This window comes from Rattus norvegicus, chromosome 9, assembly GCF_036323735.1.
Source record: "Rattus norvegicus strain BN/NHsdMcwi chromosome 9, GRCr8, whole genome shotgun sequence".
Classification (NCBI taxonomy): domain Eukaryota; kingdom Metazoa; phylum Chordata; class Mammalia; order Rodentia; family Muridae; genus Rattus; species Rattus norvegicus.
The window spans coordinates 47,801,328-47,825,661 of NC_086027.1; the positions used below are offsets into that span (position 1 = coordinate 47,801,328).

Consider the following 24,334-nt stretch of genomic DNA (forward strand, 5'->3'; position numbering starts at 1 on the left):
TTGATATCTGCAGTTTAACAGGTTCCATGGAGCTACGTCACCTCTGACGAGCTCCATTCCCCACATGAGTTAATCAAACAACAACAACGACTACTACCACTTCTCACAGCACTATGGGAAAATATTACTATCACTCCCTTGTACAGACTGGCCATCTAAGTCCTACAGCCACTAAGTGCCCAAGTTGGGATTTAACTCCTGTCAGTCTGGTTTCTAAGCTCTTAAAACTTCATACTACTGCTCTAATTAGACATGCTTCAAAAGGTAGTCCACAAAACAAAAACCTATACCCAAGGGGAACTCTGTCCGCCGTTAGATGTTGCTAGTTCTTACTACATTACAGAGATGAAGGCAGATGGACAATGTTACCTTATAACAACACTAACATACACTGTCACATCTCCTGCTGCTCCAAAGTCTAATAGTACAGGTCCTAAATCTAAGAATCTAAAATCGAGCAACTTTTTAAGCTTGTAAGAAGTTCTGGTCTCAGAGAATATCCTTGCATATCAGCTTTATGGTAAGTTTTAATTGAGCTACTTCATGGATCTCTGTGAGACAACTGTCTTACTCCCTAAGAACTGAGCTACTTCATGTAGTAACTGTGGGGTGATTGTCTAGTCTCTAGGGGCAAGGCGCTGACCCTTTCTCCATGTGGTCTTTAAGCAGACCTAAGCTGGATGTCACTGCCTCCTGCTGTTCCTCTTGCAGAGAGGAAACAGGCAACAAAGGCAAAGGTCCTTTGTCACCATGCATGTTCCCATGGCAGAGAGTGGCAGAGCAAGGATTGGGATTGAAGCCACACCATCTAAATCAAACCCCTGTGTTCTCTATGTAAGTCTCAACGATCTCAATCTTTCTCTCTTTTGCAGAACAAGGTATCAAACTCAGGGCCTTGAACATGCAAGGCAAACAACAATCCCAAGTCTGCTGATCAAAGTGCTGTGGAACAGAAGGGAAACAACCTGAACAGTAGTAAATATTTAGGGTACAGAATGTATACATAAAATACCTATCATGCTTTCTTACAACATAAACATTTATGAATTTATTCCCATTCATGGACCTAATTCATAATAGTATTTTAAAGCTTTCAAAATGAAGTGACTTTCAGGTTAAAAAGACCAATATATAACATAACCTAAGACCTATGGTGTTCAAAAAGCATACTGGATTATATAAACAAATATAGCAACAAGCTCCACATGAAAGACCCCGCAGCTTTCTAAAACCCCCACTGGCGTCTTTCTCTCAGGCCTCCCTCCCTTTCCACAGTCATAAAGATTACTACACATAACCTTGGAACTTTCTTTTTGCCACACGTTCACAAGAGAAAGCCAAACTCTTTGCCAAAATGGATCAAAACTAAATGGATCAAAATGGATCTAAACTAAAATCTAGTTTAGATAACAACTGTTACACAGCAGCTTCCTGCTGGCTTTAGATGGCAAATATTAAGCACACACAGAAATTAAACAGTCTGCATAGGTATAAAGCAATCTCACTAAGATTACCACTGTAAGTGCAAGAGTTATGTCAGGGTGTAACTTTTAATGAAGCAAATTTCTAGAAATTCACAATTACCCTTACCAATCAACTTCATTCTCACAGGAGATTAGGCATGGAATATAAAATGTTATATTTATACAGTTCAAAATCAACAAATTATAAAGTCTACATGAGGAAGGAAAGCTTGGATTCACAGTCCTGACCGCACTGGTGTGACCCGGCCTTCTCAGTTGCCACGATTCAGTCTACTCTAAGACACAGTGAAAAGCTGTCAGTTATACTTACTGTAACCCACGGAACCTGGCATCCCTGAAGGCTTTCTGTGTTAAGAAGTTTGTAATGATTAGAATACCCATGAAAACATCAGAACAAAAGTAAGCAGAACTGTTTTGAAGAAAACAATTTTAGTATCTACCTGTGTCAGTTACAACAAGGGAAGACCTGCCTGTTTTCACTTTTTTTAACTTTTCCCTTCCTGGAAAGACACCACTACGTTGTCTCTGTAGGGCACTGACAAACTCAGTCAGTTCACACTTCCATGTAGAGATGTGATGCAGTCTTGAACGGGAATAGAAATCTGAAATGAAGCTGCAGTCCGATGGTTTGGATGGCACTGAAGGCGCTACTTTGCTAAGAGTCAGAGCAGAAGTGCTTTTTGTGCTTGAAGGCCCCTGAACAGTGGAGTGGTGAGCACCATTGATTTTAGTGTTACTGTGCAAGGATGGTGAGAGAGAACTAGTTCTGTGTGGACTGCACAAAGTATCTGCATTTGTGGTGCTGTGCTGCAAGTGCTGCCTGCTGCAGTCTCTGAAGTCAGTGCTGCTCTTCTCCGCCCTCTTTTCCTCCTGGGTGGAATCTAAAGAGAGCCTGCTAGCAACACTGTGGTCCACAGGCACCAAGCAGTCCTGCGTCTTTAAGGCACCATTTGAACTGTGAGCATGTCCATTAAAAATGACAGCCGTGTCTCTGGGATGCATCACTCCATTCTGTTTCCTTCCTGGAAACGTCTGCCCCAGACCCTCAGAACTAAAACCGTCATCTGCGCTGTCCTCATTCCAGCTGCTCACGCCATTTGCTTTCACTTCGTTTTCTGTCTCAATCTTCTTAATTATGTGATTTCTAAAGTATAAGGAGAATGTAAGTTAATGTATATAACTTGAAAGCTTAAAATATAAATTCTCTTTATGGCTTACTGTTTCCCTATTAAATACTAAAAAGTTAAACCATAATTATATCTTTTCTATTAAAAAAAAAAAAAAGGTCTAAGTTGCCTACTCCTTAAATGGTTTTCTACTGACATTTATCAAGTAGTGAAATTACAGACATGGACAGGCATGTCCACTGGTGTATTGAAACTTTCTCTAAAAAAAAAAAAAAAACACCTCTAACTTCCAAAGCATAGGAGTTGTCATTTATTGACCATGTGAGTAACATCTGCTTTTCATAAAATGAACAATACGCTTTCCTCAGCCCCTGCTCCTAGTTTTACATTTGTTTTTTATGTAAGCCATTCTCTAACACATTAAATCCAATACCAGAAACAGATGGGGTTGAAGACTCCGGTTGGCACCAGTCAACTGAGAGCTGGTAAGACTACACCCAGCTACACACCGGCTGGCTCACTGCTGCTCCAGCTGGTGTGATGAAGAAGCAAGCATGCAGCATTAATTCACTACAGTTTTCACAAGAAAAATGACAGCACTTCAACAATGAACCCAGAAATGTGTATTTAGACGCTACAGATATCCAAAGGCAATCTAGGTCATTGGTCACAAGCTTAGAACTGCATGACCTGTGACAAATGCTACACAAATTCACATCCTGGAGACTCTACATGTTTTTAAGTAATATTAATAACACGAAATTCACTTGTCTTCATAAAGATATATAAGTAACAATATCCAAAACTGGATTGCATCAGTAATTCATCCTTTCAAATGTCTGCCTACAGCAGTACTCTAATTACACTTCGGAATCCAGACTGAGGGTCAGACTACAGCCCTATCAGATGTTGTCATAGGGTAGGTTCTCACCACCCTAGTGCCAACCTGACTTCTGGGTAATGATGGTCTGACTAAATAGAAAAATCATACAAAATAGATACAAAAACAAACAAAAGCCCCACCCATTTCTACTTGTCTCAAGCTCTAGCTGAATCTTTCATGCACTATGACAGCCAATTCTGAGTACAACCAACTCATAAAAGGCCAGTGAAAGAAGAACACAGACTGAAAACAATTAAAAGAAAGCCTCATCAGTCCCAAATGTGAGGATGTGTCTGTTAAGACAAGGATAAAGCAGAAAGTGAAGATCCACTTAAATATATTTAAAATGTAAATTATACTAGCCCTCACCAACCAACCATAACAAAGTGATGGAATACTTTAAAAAAAAAAAAATCAAGCTGGACACAGGACTTAAACCCCAGCATTCAGGAGACAGAGGCCAGCAGATCTCAGTGAGTTCGAAGCCAGCCTGGTCTACAAATTGAGTCCCAGGATAGTCGAGGTACATAGAGAAACCCTGTCTCAAAAACAAAACAATTAGCTTTCCGGGGTCAAAATATTAGGACTCTCTGTATGATCAGTAGTAGAATCACCAACAAAAACACCCGCATTACTGGCAAGAAAACATATTCTTTCTATGCTGTACTTCAGACTAGACAAATACACATTTGGAGAACAGCTGTAAGATATACAGCAAAACACACATTTAAGTAACTAACAATATTTTTATTTGTATTAAAAAGTCAGATCTTAAAGGTCAGATCTTCTTAAAACTAGCATTAGAAATAAAATTGAGAAAAATCTATTTTCTATTTGCATTGGTCTAAGGAGAAAAAAGGCATATTTTGTGGTTTTCCTCACGTTACTAGTGTATTTTTTTTTGACAGTATGCTGAAGACTAGTGGTTTGAAGTATATTAAAGAATTTTGGGGTAGACTTCTAGGTGAGTGTGATGCTGGGTCCTCCAGGTGAGATTCCTCATCTCCCACAGCCAGCCACTCAGTAACAAAGGACAAAGGCAGGGCAGGGCCAATGACCCACTTGATGATGCACAAGCTAAGGCAGCAGGCCTTCTAAAGGAGAAGCTAATGCACTCTGAATTACTACAATTAAAACGTAAATCAACATATTTAAAAAACATACAGAATAAAGTCTAGAGTCACCCCACATCTATAACTAAGAATCAACAACTAATAAACATATATACAGACTTAGAATTACAAATGTTTAGTTTTTCAAAAGTAACCTGCAAATGTAAGCGTTTTAATCACTCCCTGCACATGGAGTATAAGGAAAGTGCAGTTGGTACAATTAGTTGGGTTTCTGGGAAAATAACATGCTTCAGAAAGCTGCTTATCAGAAATTACTTTTCATGAAAATCCACAAAAAAAATTAAAATATTAGCTAATAAGAGAATTTAGTGTAACTAGAAAACCTTTACACTGTACTTCTCTAACTATTACGAACTGGTTCATTTATAGGAGACACGGCCCTATACATATTTAATGTGTTTATGAAAATTGAATGCCCGGCTTTTAAAATACTTGCTTCTGTCTTCAGTAGAACAGGGCCATACTCACTACTACAAACGTTTTCTGCTGGCTTTCCAATGTACACACTTACACCCTGCTGGTGAACTGTTTGGCTATACTGTTGGCTTTCCAATGTACACACTTACACCCCGCTGGTGAACTGTTTGGCTATACTGTGGGCTTTCCAATGTACACACTTACACCCTGTTGGTGAGCTGTTTGGCTTTCCAATGTACACACTTACACCCTGTTGGTGAACTGTTTGGCTATACTGTGGGCTTTCCAATGTACACACTTACACCCTGTTGGTGAGCTGTTTGGCTATCTCGCTTGGACCTGGTACAGGCTCCTCAGGCTTGCACACAGGAGTGAAGTTGAGACTCTTCTGTGCAGTGGATGGCTTGGTGTATAGTTGATACGGAACAGAAGACAAGAGTCTCCCAGCTTTGATGCTGAAACAAAAAGGCAGTACCAAATCAGTTTCAGACTAGGAGAAATGAGCTTAAGGAATCAAAGTTAGCAGGCCATCTGTTTCCTAGTGTCTTCCCCTCATCTGTTTTAGTGGTCTTAATATACTATTAAATACATTACAAGTAAAAACTAAAATTCAAGAATATAGGACAAAATAATTTATATTAAAATAATTAAACAACCTTTGTGTGTATCAGAGTTGTAAGAGACAAGAGGTTTTCGGTATGATCTCTAGTGGGCTGAGACATATTTAACCATAAGTGTTTGCTACAGCTCAGACACTATGACAAAAGTCTAAGTGAACTCCAGCACTCCAGTACTGAGGGATACCGGCATACTCCCTTTATTCTTCAGAGCTGAAACAAGCTCTGTTTGTGTCTTGAAGCAGCCAGAGCCCCATGTGGCTGAAGGCGGGCCCTGAACTCCTCTCCTGCCTCTACCCTCCAAGTGTTGGGACTACAGGCATATGCCACCCTGTATGCCTTCATCAAGATGTCTTAAATTGATCTTTGCTTGCTAATAAGCTAGGATTTATATTAGCTACTATCTTTATAAATATCATTTCACTTAAAAATTTCAAATAATATTTAAGGCCAATAACAAATTTTAAAACAGGTGGATCTTTAAGTATAAGGGAATGTCTGTCGTCTTACTCCCTCCTTCCTTCACATTTGAAGGGGAGGGTAGGAAGGAGGGAGGGATGGAGATGAACAGATAGAGGCTGATCGACTCAGGGAAGTCAGCGGACAGCTATGGCAGTCATACTCTGACTCCCACTATGCTGTCCTGGGGAATCAAACTCAGGTTGGAGACTTGGCGGCCAGAGTCTTATTTACAGGAGACATTGCTGCAGCCTAGTTTATATCTTTTTCACTAAGTCTTGGGTTTATAAACCAAAGATAAGTACTAAAACTTTCTCTTTAAAATTATTCAGGAAAATAATAAAAAAATTTATCTCATGAATCAAAAAAGTCAACATTTTAAAAATGTTCCTCTACCTTCTGCATAGCTTGAGACAAACTGAGGGAAATAATCGAACTGTCTTACAGACAACCACCTCTAAGTCTTGTGTCAACAATCAGAGCACCCTTGTGAGATACTCTGAAAATGAAACTAAGTAATTAGATAGCCATTGTCCTTTGTATAATTATACTGGTAGATATTTAATACTTCTCCTGAATGTACCTAATACTACATCTAAATGATAAAACTACTAAATCACAAAGTAAAGGATATAAGCTAGAAAGGTTTACTTTTCATTTACCTAAATGTATTAAGGCAAATCAAAATTATAAATTATGTTACAACACCAGAACCAAAAAATTCAAAATCCTCGCATTAGACATCTGTTACTTCACATTCTTTGTCACATCTACTTCCCCCTCTTACTGCCCAAACAAAGTTGTGCCTCCCACAGCTCCATTTATGACAACTCACCTGCTCCCTGCATCCTCGAACAGAGACACTTAACACTTAACAACGAGAATCCTTTGTAACTCCATCCTTTCAACATGGATGACAATAACGAAGGGATAGCACAAAATCACACCCATGCAAACCACTTGCACATTTTAAGTAAACCAAGAGGCAAAGGACAAATTAAATCCATCCCATGCCTATGTGTCTACCTTAATGGGCCTCAAGGACAGCAGGCAGGGCAACTCAGATCAACACCGAGCACCCAAGGGCATAAGACCGAGTTCCCCTCCTAAGCACGACATAGCCTGGCGGGATTAGTCTTGTAAGTCCACAGAGAACATTAGAACACAAGATAGCCAACGGAAATACAGCAGGTCTCGAGTCACAGATCCTTAAGATGATTAGTAAAATGAGTAGAAGGCAGAACACAAAAGTATATATATTGTAATATTAAGCAATTATATATCACTTGTACACTCAATTATCTCTGCTTATCCATTAATTACATCTTCAGGTATATGGGCAGAAACATTTATAAAAGTGTATTTTTAAAATATTTCTATTCCAGCTAGGGAGAGGACTCGGTGCTAAGCTCTGGCCACAAGAGCGTAGAGCTGAGTGTGGCACCCATGGTAGCCGGCTGTGCTGACACACCTGAAACTCCTCTGCTCAGGCGGCTCACTTCAACAGTCCAGCCAAAACAGTGAGCTCCGGCTCAGAGAGACCCTGTCTCTAGAAATGTACGATAAGGGGTCTTTGCTCTAAGACAGACAGGCAGACAGAATCACACACACACACACACACACACACGCACGCACGCACGCACGCACGCACGCACGCACGCACGCACGCACGCACGCACGCACACACACATGAAAACAAACAAATAATCATCTACTTAGATGAGTCTTCTTATCCTACTATAGCACAGGCTAGCCTAGAGGTCAAAGTCCTCCAGCCTCTCTGCCTCTCGAATGCTGGGTTTCACGTACAAGCTCCAATGTCTGCCATCCTTTAGAGAGTGAGGAATGATTCCCGCTTTACCGTCCATGTAGCCCAGGTAAAATTCTCCAAGTAAACTTAGAGCTCAGTGCTCTGAATTATATCCTACTCTCATCAACTGCCAATGACTTTAAATTAGCAGGTAAAGCAGATCCCAAATTTTTAAAATAAAAAAATAGCCTCTGCATCTGTAATAATAGAGCTTTCTTATACGAAAACAATAGAGCTTTCTTATATGAAGATAGTTCTGAAATCAGATGTTGTATGGTTCTAGCCAATGCTGTTGTCATTCTCTGTCAGAAAACCATCATGGAACGCCTGCACGGCCATTTGGGTATGGACCTTCTTTTCTCAGGAGTGGGCTTCAGATGACAAAGGCTAAGGATGTGCTGAGAAATAACGAGGATCCATCTTCTCTACTTACGGCCTGGGTGTCCTTATACTAGGATACCCTTAACACTAGGGTATCCTTAACACTAGGGTATCCTAACACTAGGGTATCCTTAACACCAGGGTATCCTAACACTAGGGCACCCTTAACACTAGGGTACCCTTAACACTAGGGTACCCTAAAACTAGGGTATCCTTAACACTAGGGTATCCTAACACTAGGGCACCCTTAACACTAGGGTACCCTTAACACTAGGGTACCCTTAACACTAGGGTATCCTAACACTAGGGTATCCTAACACTAGGGCATCCTTAACCCTAGGGTACCCTTAACCCTAGGGTACCCTTAACACTAGGGTACCCTTAACACTAGGGTACCCTAACACTAGAGTACGCTAACACTAGGGTACCCTTAACACTAGGGTACCCTTAACCCTAGGGTACCCTTAACACTAGGGTACCCTTAACACTAGGGTATCCTAACACTAGGGTACCCTTAACACTAGGGTACCCTTAACACTAGGGTACCCTTAACACTAGGGTACCCTTAACACTAGGGTATCCTAACACTAGGGTACCCTTAACACTAGGGTATCCTAACACTAGGGTACCCTTAACACTAGGGTATCCTAACACTAGGGTACCCTTAACACTAGGGTACCCTTAACACTAGGGTACCCTTAACACTAGGGTATCCTAACACTAGGGTATCCTAACACTAGGGTATCCTAACACCAGGGTATCCTTAACACCAGGGTATCCTAACACTAGGGCACCCTTAACAATAGGGTACCCTTAACACTAGGGTACCCTAAAACTAGGGTATCCTTAACACTAGGGTATCCTTAACACTAGGGTATCCTAACACTAGGGTATCCTAACACTAGGGTATCCTTAACACTAGGGCACCCTTAACACTAGGGTATACTTAATACTAGGGTATACTTAACACTAGGGTACCCTTAACCCTAGGGTACCCTTAACCCTAGGGTACCCTTAACACTAGGGTACCCTAACACTAGAGTACGCTAACACTAGGGTACCCTTAACACTAGGGTACCCTTAACCCTAGGGTACCCTTAACCCTAGGGTACCCTTAACACTAGGGTACCCTTAACACTAGGGTATCCTTAACACTAGGGTACCCTTAACACTAGGGTACCCTTAACACTAGGGTACCCTAACACTAGGGTACCCTTAACACTAGGGTATCCTAACACTAGGGTACCCTTAACACTAGGGTATCCTAACACTAGGGTACCCTTAACACTAGGGTACCCTTAACACTAGGGTACCCTTAACACTAGGGTATCCTAACACTAGGGTATCCTAACACTAGGGTATCCTAACACCAGGGTATCCTTAACACCAGGGTATCCTAACACTAGGGCACCCTTAACAATAGGGTACCCTTAACACTAGGGTACCCTAAAACTAGGGTATCCTTAACACTAGGGTATCCTTAACACTAGGGTATCCTAACACTAGGGTATCCTAACACTAGGGTATCCTTAACACTAGGGCACCCTTAACACTAGGGCACCCTTAACACTAGGGTATACTTAATACTAGGGTATACTTAACACTAGGGTACCCTTAACCCTAGGGTACCCTTAACACTAGGGTACCCTTAACCCTAGGGTACCCTTAACACTAGGGTACCCTTAACCCTAGGGTACCCTTAACACTAGGGTATCCTAACACTAGGGTATCCTTAACACTAGGGTATCCTTAACACTAGGGTATCTTTAACACTAGGGTATCCTTAACACTAGGGTACCCTTAACACTAGGGTACCCTTAACACTAGGGTTTCCTTAACACTAGGATATCTTTAACACTAGGGTACCTTAACACTAGAGTATCCTGAACAGTAAGGTATCCTTAACACTAGGGTACACTTAACACTAGGGTATCCTTACGCATCCAGAACTGAAATCCTCTCTGCCCATTCCAAATTACCCAACCTTCTAGTCATCTACCAAAATAGCACAAGTTCAGAAACAGAAAGAAACAGAAAGAATATGGTTATAGCTTCCTGCTCTTGCTCCTATACAGTCCACAATGTTCCCTTCATGTTTTACATTCTCAAGGGTAAGGAACCTTATTTATTTTTCTTCACTTTCCATGTGTATGGGTGCTCTGACTGCACATGTCTGCATTGTGTGCATGCCTGGTGCCCACAGAGGCCACAAGAAGTACCAGATGCCTTAAACTGGAATTAGAGACATTCATAACGTGCCATGTGAGTGTTGGGAATCAATCCTGGGTCGCCTACAAGAGTTGCCAACACTTTTCACATCTGACCCATCTCTACATCTCTGAAAGCTTAGTTTCTAGTACTCACTTCAGAACCAAGTGTAAGTGGTTGAGAGAGATAGCCTCAAACACTGGTGTTAGCTAGAGTTAATCTAGAAAGAATTATCTCAGAATGCATAGGGCTATGAGAGAATAATGTGAATATCAAGATTAACATGTAATGTTCTTAATATCTATATTAAATTAGTTAGAACCCCAAGTTTTACTCCATGGCAATATAGTCTACAGAATATAAGACATTATAAACAAGCTAATGTACCATTTGGGAATTAGGGGAAAAAAAAGATCACCTCCAAAAATTAGTCCTATAGCAAACTTGGGAAACTGCCTTAACGTGAAACAAAACCTGCTCCTCCATCTATCTCCCTCCAGTCACGCACAAGCTACACATGAACCTGATGAAAGGGAACGGATGGCCATGGGCAGGACTGAATGCTAAGACCCTAGCTAAGAAAACCAAGCGCGATCAGTAAAAGCTTAGGACAGCGTTCTTGCAGTGTGCTCCCTCCCTCGGCTAACAGAGTAGATGGGTCAGTAGGATGATGTCCGAAGAGCACCTCTACATTATGCTGCAAAGTTCACACTGTTTGTTCCTTGGAAATATCAAGATTTATAATCATGCCTATGATATCTGCTTAGGTTTAATGCATACTTAGGCAATTCCAACAAAAGCAACACTCTAAACACCTTTAAAACTGCTCAAAGAAACAGAGAAAAACTGATTAAAAAAATAGGATATACCAACTGTTAAATACAAATATGTATAACAAAAATCTCATTTAAAGGCTGCTGAGATCAACATGACTAGGAGTAGTGTACAAAAACCAAGTCCTATGATTTAAGCAAAACTATTTCATGCTATAATAATATAACAGATTTGACATTTATCTTACATATTGAGATTTATGCTTCCACAAAAGATACATACAAAATATGATCCAGTTACCCCTAACTCTATTCCTCTATACCAAGGCTAGATAAATGGTATAGATTAGACACACTCAGTAATCAGAAAAATCTGAATCTTCTCATCCATAAATGAGGTCAACAGGCCATCTAAGTTATATACACTCATTTAAAGGATGACTGAGCATTATTAAATTTGGACATGAACCCCAAGTTATTCCCGAGTCCAAGGATCATCTTTTCTACTCTCAACCTGCTTCCTGTGTGACTTCATCCACTTTGCAATGGTGAGTAAACTCTGTAGAATACATTCAAGATTTCTGTAGAATTAGTTAAAACTATAATTACAGGGAAAAAAGGATTTGGGGGATGAAGAGATGGCTTATCAGTTTTTTTAATGTATTACTAGTATTGCATAGAATCTGATGCCCTCTTCTGGCCTCCAGGGCACACGCATGTACATTTGATTCATGTAGATACATGTGCACACACTGTACACGGCAAGAACTGACTGCTGCAGGTTGTTCTTTGACCTTTATGTGTGCATGATGGCACGCACGCACACACACAGACTGACTTAGAAAGGAACTTTCTAAGTTTGTTTTATTAGCATCCCACCATACAACCTGACTATGATCTTACACTGAAATAGTATGTATGTATGTGTATGTAAGCATTCGTGTTGTGTGAGCAGTGGGCAGTCTCAGGTATCCAGCTTGCACTTTCAATCTTGAGACAAGGTCTCCTTATATACTACTGTGTACATAAAACTGGCTGGCCTGAGGGATTCTCCATCCCCTGCCTCCCCTCACCATATTAGTTCCAGATGTGTGTTGCAGATCTGGCTTTTGATGGTTTGGGGATATATAAAGACCTTCAGACTTCTGCAAGCACATTACCTACCGAGCCATATAACCTCCTCATGATACTTATTACAATTTATCCATGAATAAACTCATGACTTTAGTATTAACTCACTTATAAACTTACATGTATTTTTAAATTTTATATATATGTGTGAATGTGTGTGTGTGTGTATATATATATATATATAGTTTATATGTATAAAACTTCAAATAATCCATCTTTTACATTTCAGTTTATCACCAAAGTTCCAGAAGATCTATTCTAAGTTAGAAAATAATTATAAGTAAATTTGCTCAATAATTACATTTTATCATTTCTAAACTAATAAAAGAGATAAGAAAGTACGATCAACAAAAACTAATAGGCTCCAAACGTGGCAATTCCCAGCATACAAGAGACTGACACAGGAGGGCCAAGATGGGGACAAGGCCAGTCTGTGCTACTAAGACTGCCTTCAAAAACCCAAAAATTAATACAAATCTTAAGGGATGTGTACAGTGCCCTAGATTCTATTTTTTTGTTGTTTGTTTGTTCTTGTTTTTAATATTATTAAAGCCAAACAAAGTAACAGTATTGCAAACTGTTCTCCTCTGACCCTACTGTCAGAAATTCAGGTCCATATTAGCTTGTTTATATTAACATGGGGGGAGGGAGTAAAAAAGCTGTAGACTGCTTACTTTGCTTTCTAGTTCTTTGATAAACACCATGACCGAAAGCAACTTGGAGAGTAAGGGGTTAATTCATCACACAGCTTAGAAGTCCTCATGAAGTCAGGGCAGGAACTCAAGACAGAAACATGGAGGCAGAACTCTTAGTAGATGCCGTGCAGAAACGCTACTTATCTGCTTGCTTTCCAGATGTGGCACAGCTCACACTGGGCTGAGACATTCTACAAATCACTACTGAAGAACGTGTTCCAGATTTCCCTATTGATAATCTGACGGAGGGAATTTCTCAACTGAGGTTCCCTCTTCCCAAATGACTAACTCGTGTCAACTTAACAAAAACTGACCAGCATAAACAAACACATTATAAACAAAGATGCAACTTACTCTGTGTAAAGCCCACTGTTGTGTCCATATAGGCGAGCTCCACTAGGCAGTACAAGGCTTTGTTAACTGGTACTTCCCAAGAACAAACTACCCCACCCAGCATTACGTATATGAAACTTGAACAGACAACGCATCTCTTGTCCCCTCCTACACATGACTGCATCGTGCTGCCCGCCTGTGCATCTCCTCTGCTTTCTGGCAGCTGAGGTGGCCACACTATTTGCCACAGTTCTGCATTTGAAATGGCTTCCAAGGCATACCATGTGTTTAGACTTAGTCAGCAGACATTTGAAAGTGGGGCCTGTTTTGCAACAGAAATAAAAAGCACTTACTGGTTTAAACTTACCTTTCCACAATCCATTCAGGTCGAATTACTTTTTCCCCCTTTAGTTCTTTAATTTTGGCATTAGGAAGATTTGTAGCAATGATGTGTGTCGTTTTGGATCTAGAATAATACACATGGTATTGACCTCCATGCAACATCATTAGATTTCTTAATTCCTCAGCAGAAGGATCTGTAAAAGTCAGTACTGAAATATATCAACAGTTTAACGTACAAGGCCGCAGAACGTTAGGTTGTAATAATCCCTTAGCCAGGCCGACTGACAGAACCACACTGGCTCACACTCTCCTTGGCTATGCTGCCATAAAACAGAAACTGAGTGATAACACTACGCTGCCTTGACACATATTTTCTCCTGGCTGCAGGGGACCAAGACAAAAACATCTACTGACAAACGACATCTAGCAGAGCAAGTAAGTGCCAAATCCTAATAAGGCAAATGCTTATAAGTTTTTAGCATATCTGATATCAAGACTTTAAAAAACTTTCCCTGCTCCTGTCTGACTTCTCTATCTGGAAGCAGTTCTCCGCCTTGGCCTCTCACCCCTGAAAATGTATGCCTGCTCCAAGTTGTCTGTCTGTTCCTTGATCAGGAGCACCTTCTCAGCTGCGGCATCGTCTGCTGCCACACTACTCCCTCACCCTAGCTAAACTGTACCTGTAAGCAGCTCTGGGCCTGTGGACTGTCCACAGTAGTTCACAGGAGACAGACACACTCCCGAGCATCCAGCTATGCTTCCCAAGCACTTACATACAAATTCTGCCCTAAGTATAACTGGCCTCAGGGGCTCTGAGCAAATAGGTTGGAAAGCTAAGGGAAGGGGCTCCCTCTTCACAGCCTTGGAAGTTATTCTCCACACTGTGGTGTGCTTCCAAGGGCTCCTGTGAGGTTATTCACATTCCTGCCTGAAATCCTTTACACACTGCTATACAATGTAAACTTAATAAATTCATTCATGGGGTTGGGGATTTAGCTCAGTGGTTGAGCGCTTGCCTAGCAAGCGCAAGGCCCTGGGTTCGGTCCCCAGCTCTGAAAAAAAAAAAAAAAGAAAAAAGAAAAAAAAATAAATTCATTCATTCTTTAGGGCACTGATTCTCAACCTGTGGGTTATGAACCCAATGGGTGGGGGTGGGGGCTAAATAATCCTTTCACAGGGGCACCTTTGACCATCAGAAAACACAGATATTTACATTATGATTCATAACAGCAGCAAAATAACAGCTATAAAGTACAACAAAAATAATGTTATGGTTGGGGTCAGCACAGCTTGAGAAACTGTTCTATTAAAGGGCTAGGGCAGTAAGAGGGTTAGAACCACTGCCTTAGGGCAAGCTTTGGTTTATCATGGGACCTGAGGAGGAAACAGACTATGCCTTATGTCTCCCCTCACTGGAAGAAAAATCCTCCAATAGCAGACATGCCATAGCATTTGTTCTTGGAAGTTAATAAGACAATTTTGTGAAGCTTGTTCTCTTTCCACTTTTTTGTAGTAGTGGTTTGAACTGAGGTCACCATATTTATGAGGTGAGCATCTTTGCCCTGTGAGCCCTCTCACTTGTCCCAAGCAATATCACTCTATTAGGCTGGCCTATAGACAAGTCTTTCAGACATTTTCTTAACTAGCGATCCATGTGAAAGGGCTCAGACCACTGTGGGTACTGCTACCACCTCCAGGGAGGTGGTCCTGGGCTGTATAAGAAAGCAAGCTATGCACACCAGTGGACAGAGCTTCACTTCCCTGCCTTGCCTTCTCTCAGTGATAAGACTGTTGCCTAGGGATGGAGAGATGGCTCAGCGGTTAAAAGCACTGACTGTTCTTCCAGAGGTCCTGAGTTCAATTCCCAGCAACCACATGGTGGCTCACAACCATCTGTAATGAGATCTGATGCCCTCTTCTGGTGTGTCTGAAGACAGTGACGCGTACTTTAAAAAAAAAAAAAAGATTGTGCCCTGAAAGAAAGTGTTAGCAAAAGAAACCCCTTTCCCCTCAAGTTGCTTTTGATCATTGTTTTATGGTTTCTGGTTCAGACCACTCCCAGCAGTATGGTGATATTACAACTGGGAGGGAGGGTATTCTTAAGAGACTCCCTCCAGGAACCACCTGCCTTTTCCTTTTCTTAAATCTCATGCTTTTCCCCCCATGTTATATAACTTACACAGATACTAAGTTCCGACAATCATGGTATGATGCAGTTTTGTACTATAGAAAAATTAGCAAAATTTACAGTATGTGCTAATTGCAATAAATAAAAGGAACAGAGAGTGAGAAAAATGGCTATTTATATAAGCATATGATTGAAAATACTTTACCATCCTAATATACAAATATGAAATCACTTTATCCAGTTTTTCATGCAAATAATACTAAGCATCAATGTGATGATGACTATTGATTATCTGCTTCCCTGGATTAAGGAACACCTAAGGAATCGAGGAAGCACATCTGAGTATGTCTGCACTGGTCATTCCAGAGGTAATTAGCAGAAGAGGGGTCTGATCCAATCAGTGGGATTTATAGTGGGATGGCCATCTGGAGGAAGCAGGGCATGTGGGCAAGCCTCTGAGGTGAGGACACCCTGCCCAAGCCTCTTGCTGTATTCCCTGGTTCCTCTCTGGCATGAAGTGAACAGTTCTTCTGTCACAAGTTTCTGCTGTCATTATGTCCTCTGAAACTGTGAGCTTAAACACAAGCTTCCCTGTATCCTTAAGTTGTTTCTTTCCATTGGGCTGTATTGTTACAGTAGCCCAAGATAGTCTAAGAACCAAACTCAAGCCTGTGCTCTCCATGAAGCCAGATAAACAAGTACAGGCTGAGTACAATACATGCAAAGAACAAAGAGAAAGCTGGAAAGGGCCTCAACAACTCGAGGAGGCACAAGGGCTCTTTTAGGAAGAACATTTTGAGGAGTCAGACACATAAAGAGAGGAAGCAAAGAAATAGCAAAGGCTCTGGTGTGCTCTCTGGTCTACCAGTTCACAAAAGATTCTCCTAGACACAAAGGGATAAGACTCAGGTTTCAAAGAAAATGTTTCTAGCAGTGCTGAGATACAATTCAACACTACAGACTGGCTTAGAGAAAGGAAAAATCTAATTTGATCTGCATCTCCATGGATAACGACCAAATCCAGTTCATAGGCGTCATCAGAGGCAAAGAACAGAAACAAAACTCCCCAAGTATAAAAACAGTCATGAAACCTCAGCGGTTAGGAGCACTGACTGCTCTTCCAGAGGACCTGAGTTTAATTCCCAGCAACCACATGGTGGCTCACAACCATCTGTAATGAGATCTGATGACCCCTTCTGGTGTCTGAAGACAGCAACAGTGTACTAACATAAAGTAAATAAATAAGTAAAACCTGAGCAAACCTGACAAAGGAAATAAAAAATAAGACAAAATCCAAGCAACACTAGCACTGCTTTAATCAAAACCAAGAAAACGCCTGTTTATCCAACTCCGACAGCATAAGCTTCTGAGACATTTTTCCTTTGGCTCCCATCTAACTCACAGACTTTGTTACAAAAATCAACATTCTCTATCAATCACTTTCTTTTCAATCAATATCTTTTCAAACAGTTCCTAATACTCAAGGAAAATCTAAAATATATTTGTTCAATCAACTAAAATAAAGTAAAATGGGAAAGAAGACTCACTGACTAGGAAACAGAGAAAATGTCAACTCTACCCACTGATCTGTGTGTCTGACACTACTCACTACCCACGTCCAGAGCAAGGTTACTGTATACGTAGGATTAACTCCAGAATGTATTCTAATGCTTACATGACAGGCCCAGGACCAGGACAGCCAAACAAACTTCATTCAGAAGAAGCAAGGAAAGGACACTACAGTAAGGCTGACTCCAGGGGACAATAACGTAAACTGTGGCACTGCTACAGGAACAGACATAGGGGGAGTAGTCAGGGAGAACAGTGACTCACAGCTATAATCCCAACACTAGAGAAGCTGAGGCATGAGCAGCACACCCTCAAGGTTAGCCTGAGCTATACAGCAGGGCTCTGTCTGGGTAAAAAATAAAAAGAGAGAGAGAGAGAGAACTCAGAAACACACCCACTCACACATGCCCTAATGATTGTTTAAAAACGGTCTTACTCTTGTGTACAACGGGGAAGGGGTGCCCATGCGTGTGGCAGCTCACATGTAGAGCTCGCAGACCAGCTCCGATGAGTCCGTTGTCTCCTTTCCCCTTTAGATGGGTCCCAGGGGTCAAGCTCAGTTTATCAGGCTTGCACAGAAAGCACGCTTTACCTGTGCAATGACCCATCCTGCCAATCCCCAAGTGAGTTTGCTGGCTGTTCACGGGGGTAGGGGTGGGGGTGGGGATATCAAATGAACCCAAACCTCAAAATGGGCCACAAAACTATAAACTCTTACCAGAGGAGATCTGGAAACACAATTGTTGGAATGTGTTTCCCGTTAAGGACTGCAGAGACAGCGGCTGCCTGGATAAGAAAAGGTGCTTGCTGCCAAGCCTAACAATCGGAATTCAATCCCTGGGACCCACTGGGTGACATGAAGAATAACCGATCCCTACAAATAGTCTGAGCTCCATGTAATGGACAACTTTCCCAATTGACAAGGTTTTTAAATTATAAAAGCAATTAAATTGTTACTTAATCATTAAAATTGTATGTTTGGCCCAGGAAAACAAAACAAAACAAAACAAACACTTGAGAAATTATTAGCAAACCACATGCACAACAGTAAAAGAGCAGTGGTTCTCAACTTTCCAACCCTGAGATCCTTGAATACAGCTCCTGTGGATGTGCTGTGGTGACCCCAATCATAACGTTATTTTTGTTGCTACTTCATAACTAACTTTGCTACTGTCATGAATTATACTGTAAGTACATGTTTCCAGATGGTCTTAGGCAGCCCTGCAAATGGGTCATGACCCACAGCTGCCAATTCTAAGCCAGGGGACTTGGGGTTTACATGCTGCATTATCCATCAGTTTTGCTTGGTCCAGCATTCTCCGACTATGTCCCCATTCTTCCTTTTAGGAATAGTAATGTGTATCTGTGCCACTGTATGTCGAAATTAATTCACTTTTAGAAGTCACAGGGTTTTATTGAAACTGGGGAAGACGTAGGGGGCTTTGAAGGATTAAATACATGCTGGCTACATTATAAAAATGGCTGCTGAGCCTTTGGAGCCTGGGAGGGAATGTGGTGGTTTAAATGAGAATGTCTCCCATGGGCTCGAATATCTGAACCCTGGTGTTAACCTTACAGGCTACACCTTACTAGGGCAGGCTCTGAGGCTAGTATGTAGACTAGCCTCAATTCCTGTTCACTCTCTCGGCTTCATGATTGGGGTTTAACATGTGATCTCTCAGCTCCCTGCCATGATGGTCTGATCCCTCTGGAAACACAACCAAAATAAACTTTCTTCCAAGAATTGCCTTGGTCATGGAATTTCATTACAGCAACAGAGAAGTAAATAATATGGATGATAAATAACTGGACAAGATATAAAAATATTCCCAATCCTAAAAAGCTCATGATAAAATTGGGCACCAAGAAAGTAAAAAGAATTCAACCTGTATATCCATTAACGTAGATGGCAACTCCACTAAATATGGCAGACGCTGTCCCATCCTTCTGCTTAGCCGCATCTGAGCGGAACTGCTCCTCCAGCTTCTGGACTTTGGCAGCCATGTATCCGCCCTACAAGCAAGGAAAGGCACGAGAATGAACAGCCGCTACAGCTGCCTGCCACACACTTTTAAAGACCAGTACAGTCTTCTCACCTTTTTAAACCTTAAAATAATTAGGCGACTGTTTTATTGTGTCTTCGAAGTAAAGCTATAGGTGACAACTATGGTGCACAATTTGTCCAAACAGAAAATCACTTGTTTTTAATTAAAATTTTACATGTTCATTATAATTGTTTTCAGGAAACAGATATAAAGAAAATTAAAATGGATGCAATCCCATTCACTAACATTTTGGAAAGCTATTTCAAGCCTTTCTGTGTCTACACACACAGGTACTATTCCTTATTCCCACTGCTTTACTCAAAGGTAACATGACAAGCTGAGCAATAGCTGCAGTGTTCTACTATACAGACTGCTAACTGACTACACTCTCTTCACCATACAGACTGCTAACTGACCACACCCTATCTACTGGAGATTTACATATTTTTTTCCTATTTCTCAGTATTAGCAATGCTGAGATAAAATATATTAAATTGAATGTAAAAATATCTACTTCCTCAGGACAAAACTCTTGACAGTAAAATAAAGTTCAAGGGTTAGGATTTATGGACAATGTTAAGGTGTTCAATGCACTGTGAAAAACAGAAAAAGTTGGTACAATAAAAATCACATGTTATACCTTAAGCCATATGACAAACTAAAATGAACAAAAGTCATCTAGACATTTAACTATTCACTAAAACCCACCCATTTTTCCCAGCCATCCTCCTCTGCTCGCTTCCTCCATCCACCTCGCCTCATGGTGGAGCTTCTGTGGAGAGAAAAACAGTCAATCTTAGCCACAATGTACTCTTCATGGACATTTTATCAAAGAAAATGGGAAATTTGAAAATTCAGACACTCAATGGACATAGACTGAAGTTCAATGCTAAGTGAACCTCCTCAATGCACCATCCTCGGTGGCTTTATCTGTGCAATCTGTCCAGAGCCCCCTCCCTACATGGTTAAGCCTCATGTTTAAACACTTTTCAACTGGGAATTAAGGGCTGGGTAGGGAAAGGAACGACACTTAACATTCACTTTGCATAAAACATCAATAAACCCAACACAATCACACTTATTTGTTACCACTAATTAAACAAGCCAAATCCCTTCATCAAGATCTACAACGGCTCTTAAACTGTGTCACACTAGATACTCAAGAATGCACACACAGTGTAACACATCTGTCCTACAAAAGGTCTCCCCAAGAAGTTCATTAAAAGAATGTATCATAGGGAAATGATTATCATGACAACAAATTAATAGATCTGGCATTTTTATTTTAAAAAACATAATTTATGGTTTTTTTTATGTGTCTTGATAACTTTGCCTGCATGTAAGTCTGTATGAGGGTGCCAGAACTCCTGGAACTGGAGTTACAGGCAGTTGTGAGCTGACATGTGGGTGCTGGGAATTGAACTCAGATCCTCTAGAAAAGCAGCCAGCGCTCTTAACCTGAGTCATTTCTCTGGCCCCTAGATCTGGTGTCCTTAAGGTAACACTTAATCAGCTGTACCACAATACCAAGATTACCAAATGATGGCTGTCTCAAGCTTCAGGCTTAGGGACAGAAAGCCAGTTAAGTCATTCTAAGGACAAAATAATTCACTAAATGAATTCTTATGAAGTCCAGTTCTTCTAGTCACAAGTTGGGCTATCACTGCGTTATCTTTCATAAATTAATACAATATTTAGATTGTTCTGTAATTACATAGGTTTATATACTTATGTACACTATCAAAGTTAAGCTAGCGTTGGTAAGACTTATGAGAATATTTAACACTTAAAACATTTTATCCGGGGTTGGGGATTTAGCTCAGTGGTAGAGCGCTTGCCTAGCAAGCGCAAGGCCCTGGGTTTGGTCCCCAGCTCCGAAAAAAAGAAAAAAGAAAAAAAAATTTTATCCACACACAATTTAGTTTTTGAAATGGTTTTGATTTGGTTTCTCTTCCTGACACTTGTATTAACGACCTTTATATACATGAAAGATGGCTAAAGTCATGCAGAAGTTGTCAGCTAAGTTCTAGGAGTGAGAAACAATTAAAATGTTTTAGGGGCATATGTAAAAGACCTTGAGAATAAATTACTAATTCTGTGGACAAAAGAGGTTTGCTTTTAAATTTGCTCCCGGCAGGTGCCAGGGTATTCCACGGTGTGTTCATTATAAAGCCCAGAATTGCCAGATGTTTCTTTTAAATTCTCCTTAAGTGGCTTATTTGCTAGTCTTAATGACTTCATCCCTTAAGAGTCAAAGAAATTCCTAACAAAATGACTGATTCAAAAAAACTCTCAAATCTATGCACCCACTTTTACAAGCAATGGCTTGAGAATTCTGCTAATGTGCATGCCACAGTCATTTAATGCAACCACCCACAGTCATCGGAGTGAGAATGTCCCCACAGGCTCGGACATTTGAACACACAGGTGGCGTTGTCTGGAAGGGATTAACAGGTATGGCCTTGCTGGAGAAAGTATGTCATGAAGAGGCTTTGAGAGGCTGACGACCGCTGCCATTTTGAGTTTGCTCTCTCCTTAGTACTTTGTGGCCAAGAAGTGAGCTCTCAGCACTCTGCTCCAGCTGCCGTGCCTGCTGCTTACTGACATGCTCTCCCTCATGTGGGCAGTAGTTCCCTGGAACTGTGAGCCCAAACAAACCTCACCTTTCATAAGCTGCCTCGGCCATGGTGCTCTATCACAACAGAAAAGTAACTAAGACACCATTTTGCTGCTAAGTGAAAAGTCAATCAAATAATAAAATATATCTTAAAATTTAAAGGCAGGCATGGTGGAAGGTAGAAGAAGGAGAATAAGGAGTTAAAGGCCAGCCTCAGTTACAGAATGAGTTCAGGACCACTCTGGACCACATACACTCAGTCTCAAGGAAGGGGGGGGGGAGAGAAAGGAAAAGAAGGAAAAAGGAAGGGGGAGGAAAAAGAGAGAGTCAAAGACAGACAGACATGGAAGAATAAAGAAAAAATTTTAATGTATTTAATTAATTAGATTATTAAAGAGCACCTTCTGCTGTGAAAAAAAGCCAGTGAAAAACTCCTTACTGATGTATGACACTGAGAAAGACTATGGATATGGATCAGGGGTACAACACTTGCCTGTCATTCAAGAGGCTATGGGTTTGGTGTCAATACTGAAGGAAAAACACAAAACCAAACAAGCCCCACAAGAAAATAAAACTATGTTTTCTATACAAAATGGTCGCAAGGCAAAGACTCCTCCCAAGTAGTGGAAATTAGTCAAGTATCAGAAGAGAACAAAATTTACAAAGACCTGCTGCTTCTCCCCAATGGGATGCTTTCCCCTCTGAGAATAATCTGTCAACTGCAGCGGAGTGGCTGAAGAGTGGCCATGTTTAAACAACCACCACACTAAAGGAATGAGAACTGGAGTCCAAGAACCTTCTAAATGTACTGATCTCTGTATTGGGGTTACCATCTTAGACAGAAGAACAAACTAGAAGGAAACAAATCAAGCTTTGCAGAAATTAAACCCCACCTCACATTAGTTCATCTGTCAAGTGGACTGAGGTAACCCTGGCAGAGAAGCAAGGACAGCACGTTTGTTTACTTGTCTCTACAGCCAATTTACAAATACGACCATGACACAAAGAAATAGACTATACAATGAATGAAATCTTAGTGGGTAGTGAACTTAAGCCTTTTAAGTAATCATGCTATGTTCAAGGAGAAAAAATGATAAAAATTAACTTATAAAAGGATAATCTATAAAAGTCTTTAGCCTTAAAACAAAATACAAATATGGTGGATCATGCCTGTTGTTCAGGAGTCTGAGATAGGAGGAGAGCCAAAAGTTCAAGGTAAGCTTGGGCTACATAGGAGTTCCAAGTTCAAGGCCAGCAAGGGCTACAGAATAAGAAATTACCTGTTTTATGGAGGGGAGAGCAAAGCTCTTAACAAATGAACTCAAGGAAAGCATTTTCAGCAGCAGGAGTGTGAAAGTTTGTATGTGCTTGGGCCAGGGAGTGGCATTATTAGGAGGTGTGGCCCTGATGGAGTAGGTGTGTCACTGTGGGTTTGGGCTTAAGACCCTCACCCTAGCTGCCTGGAAGCCAGTATTCTGCTAGCAGCCTTCAGATGAAGATGTAGAACTCTCAGCTCTGCCTGCACCATGCCTGCCTGCTGGATACTGCTAAGTTCCTGCCTTAATGATAATGGACGGAATCTCTGAACCTGTAAACCAGTCCCAATTAAATGTTGTCCTTTGTGGTCCCAACAAAACAATTGCCCTGGTCATGGTGTCTGTTCACAGCAATAAAACCCTACCTAAGTCAGAAGTTGGTACCAGGGACGAGCGTATTGCTGTGATAGGCCTGACCATGCTTTTGTTTGAAGAATGTGGATTTGGAAAGTGATGGAATACTTAAGTAGGGCTTCATGGGCCATCTTGTGGAAGACAGTGGTGCTGAGGGTCATTTCAATTGTGTAGGCCTGCTGGCCCAGGAGATTTCTCTCAGTGGAGAATTTCAGAACGTGGCCTAGAGACTGTTTTTGTGGTATTTTGGTGAAGAATGTGGCTACTTTTTGCCACTGCCGAAGAATATGCCTGAGGCTAAAGTGAAGAGATTTAGATTAATTGCTTTGAAAAAGGAAGTCCCAAAACAGCCTGGTGTAAATTCTGTTGTGTGGTTACTAAAGTTCACTCTTATGAAGAGCATTTTAAAGAAAACGAGCAAGTTGAGACAAGAAAAAAACAAAATATATAGACTGAATAATAAAGGGGCACCAGGAAGTGAAATGGAGCTGAATCCTGTGTTCAAGGATATT

The 24,334-nt window shown here is 41.0% G+C and overlaps 1 protein-coding gene across 13 annotated transcripts in view; it reads right to left on the reverse strand.

Annotated features, from left to right (window-relative positions):
* The window catches only part of Rev1 (REV1, DNA directed polymerase), a 73,648-nt gene that overhangs the window by 27,421 nt on the left and 21,893 nt on the right, over positions 1–24,334 (reverse strand). For 9 of the 13 annotated variants that reach the window (XR_010054595.1, XM_039083577.2, XM_039083578.2 and 6 more), the window contains 5 exons: positions 20,244–20,307; positions 19,377–19,503; positions 13,819–13,987; positions 5,347–5,499; positions 1,925–2,628 (listed from right to left, as the gene is read on the reverse strand). Coding sequence is in view for 11 of the 13 variants with exons in the window: in XM_039083577.2 (XP_038939505.1) it covers positions 1,925–2,628; positions 5,347–5,499; positions 13,819–13,987; positions 19,377–19,503; positions 20,244–20,297 (1,207 nt within the window). In the remaining 2 variants the exon portion in view is untranslated. Of the gene's footprint in view, positions 1–1,924; positions 2,629–5,248; positions 5,270–5,346; positions 5,500–13,818; positions 13,988–19,376; positions 19,504–20,243; positions 20,310–24,334 lie in introns of those variants that run through there. The other 4 variants (XM_063267161.1, XM_063267160.1, NR_172081.1 and 1 more) reach the window with 3 other exon arrangements.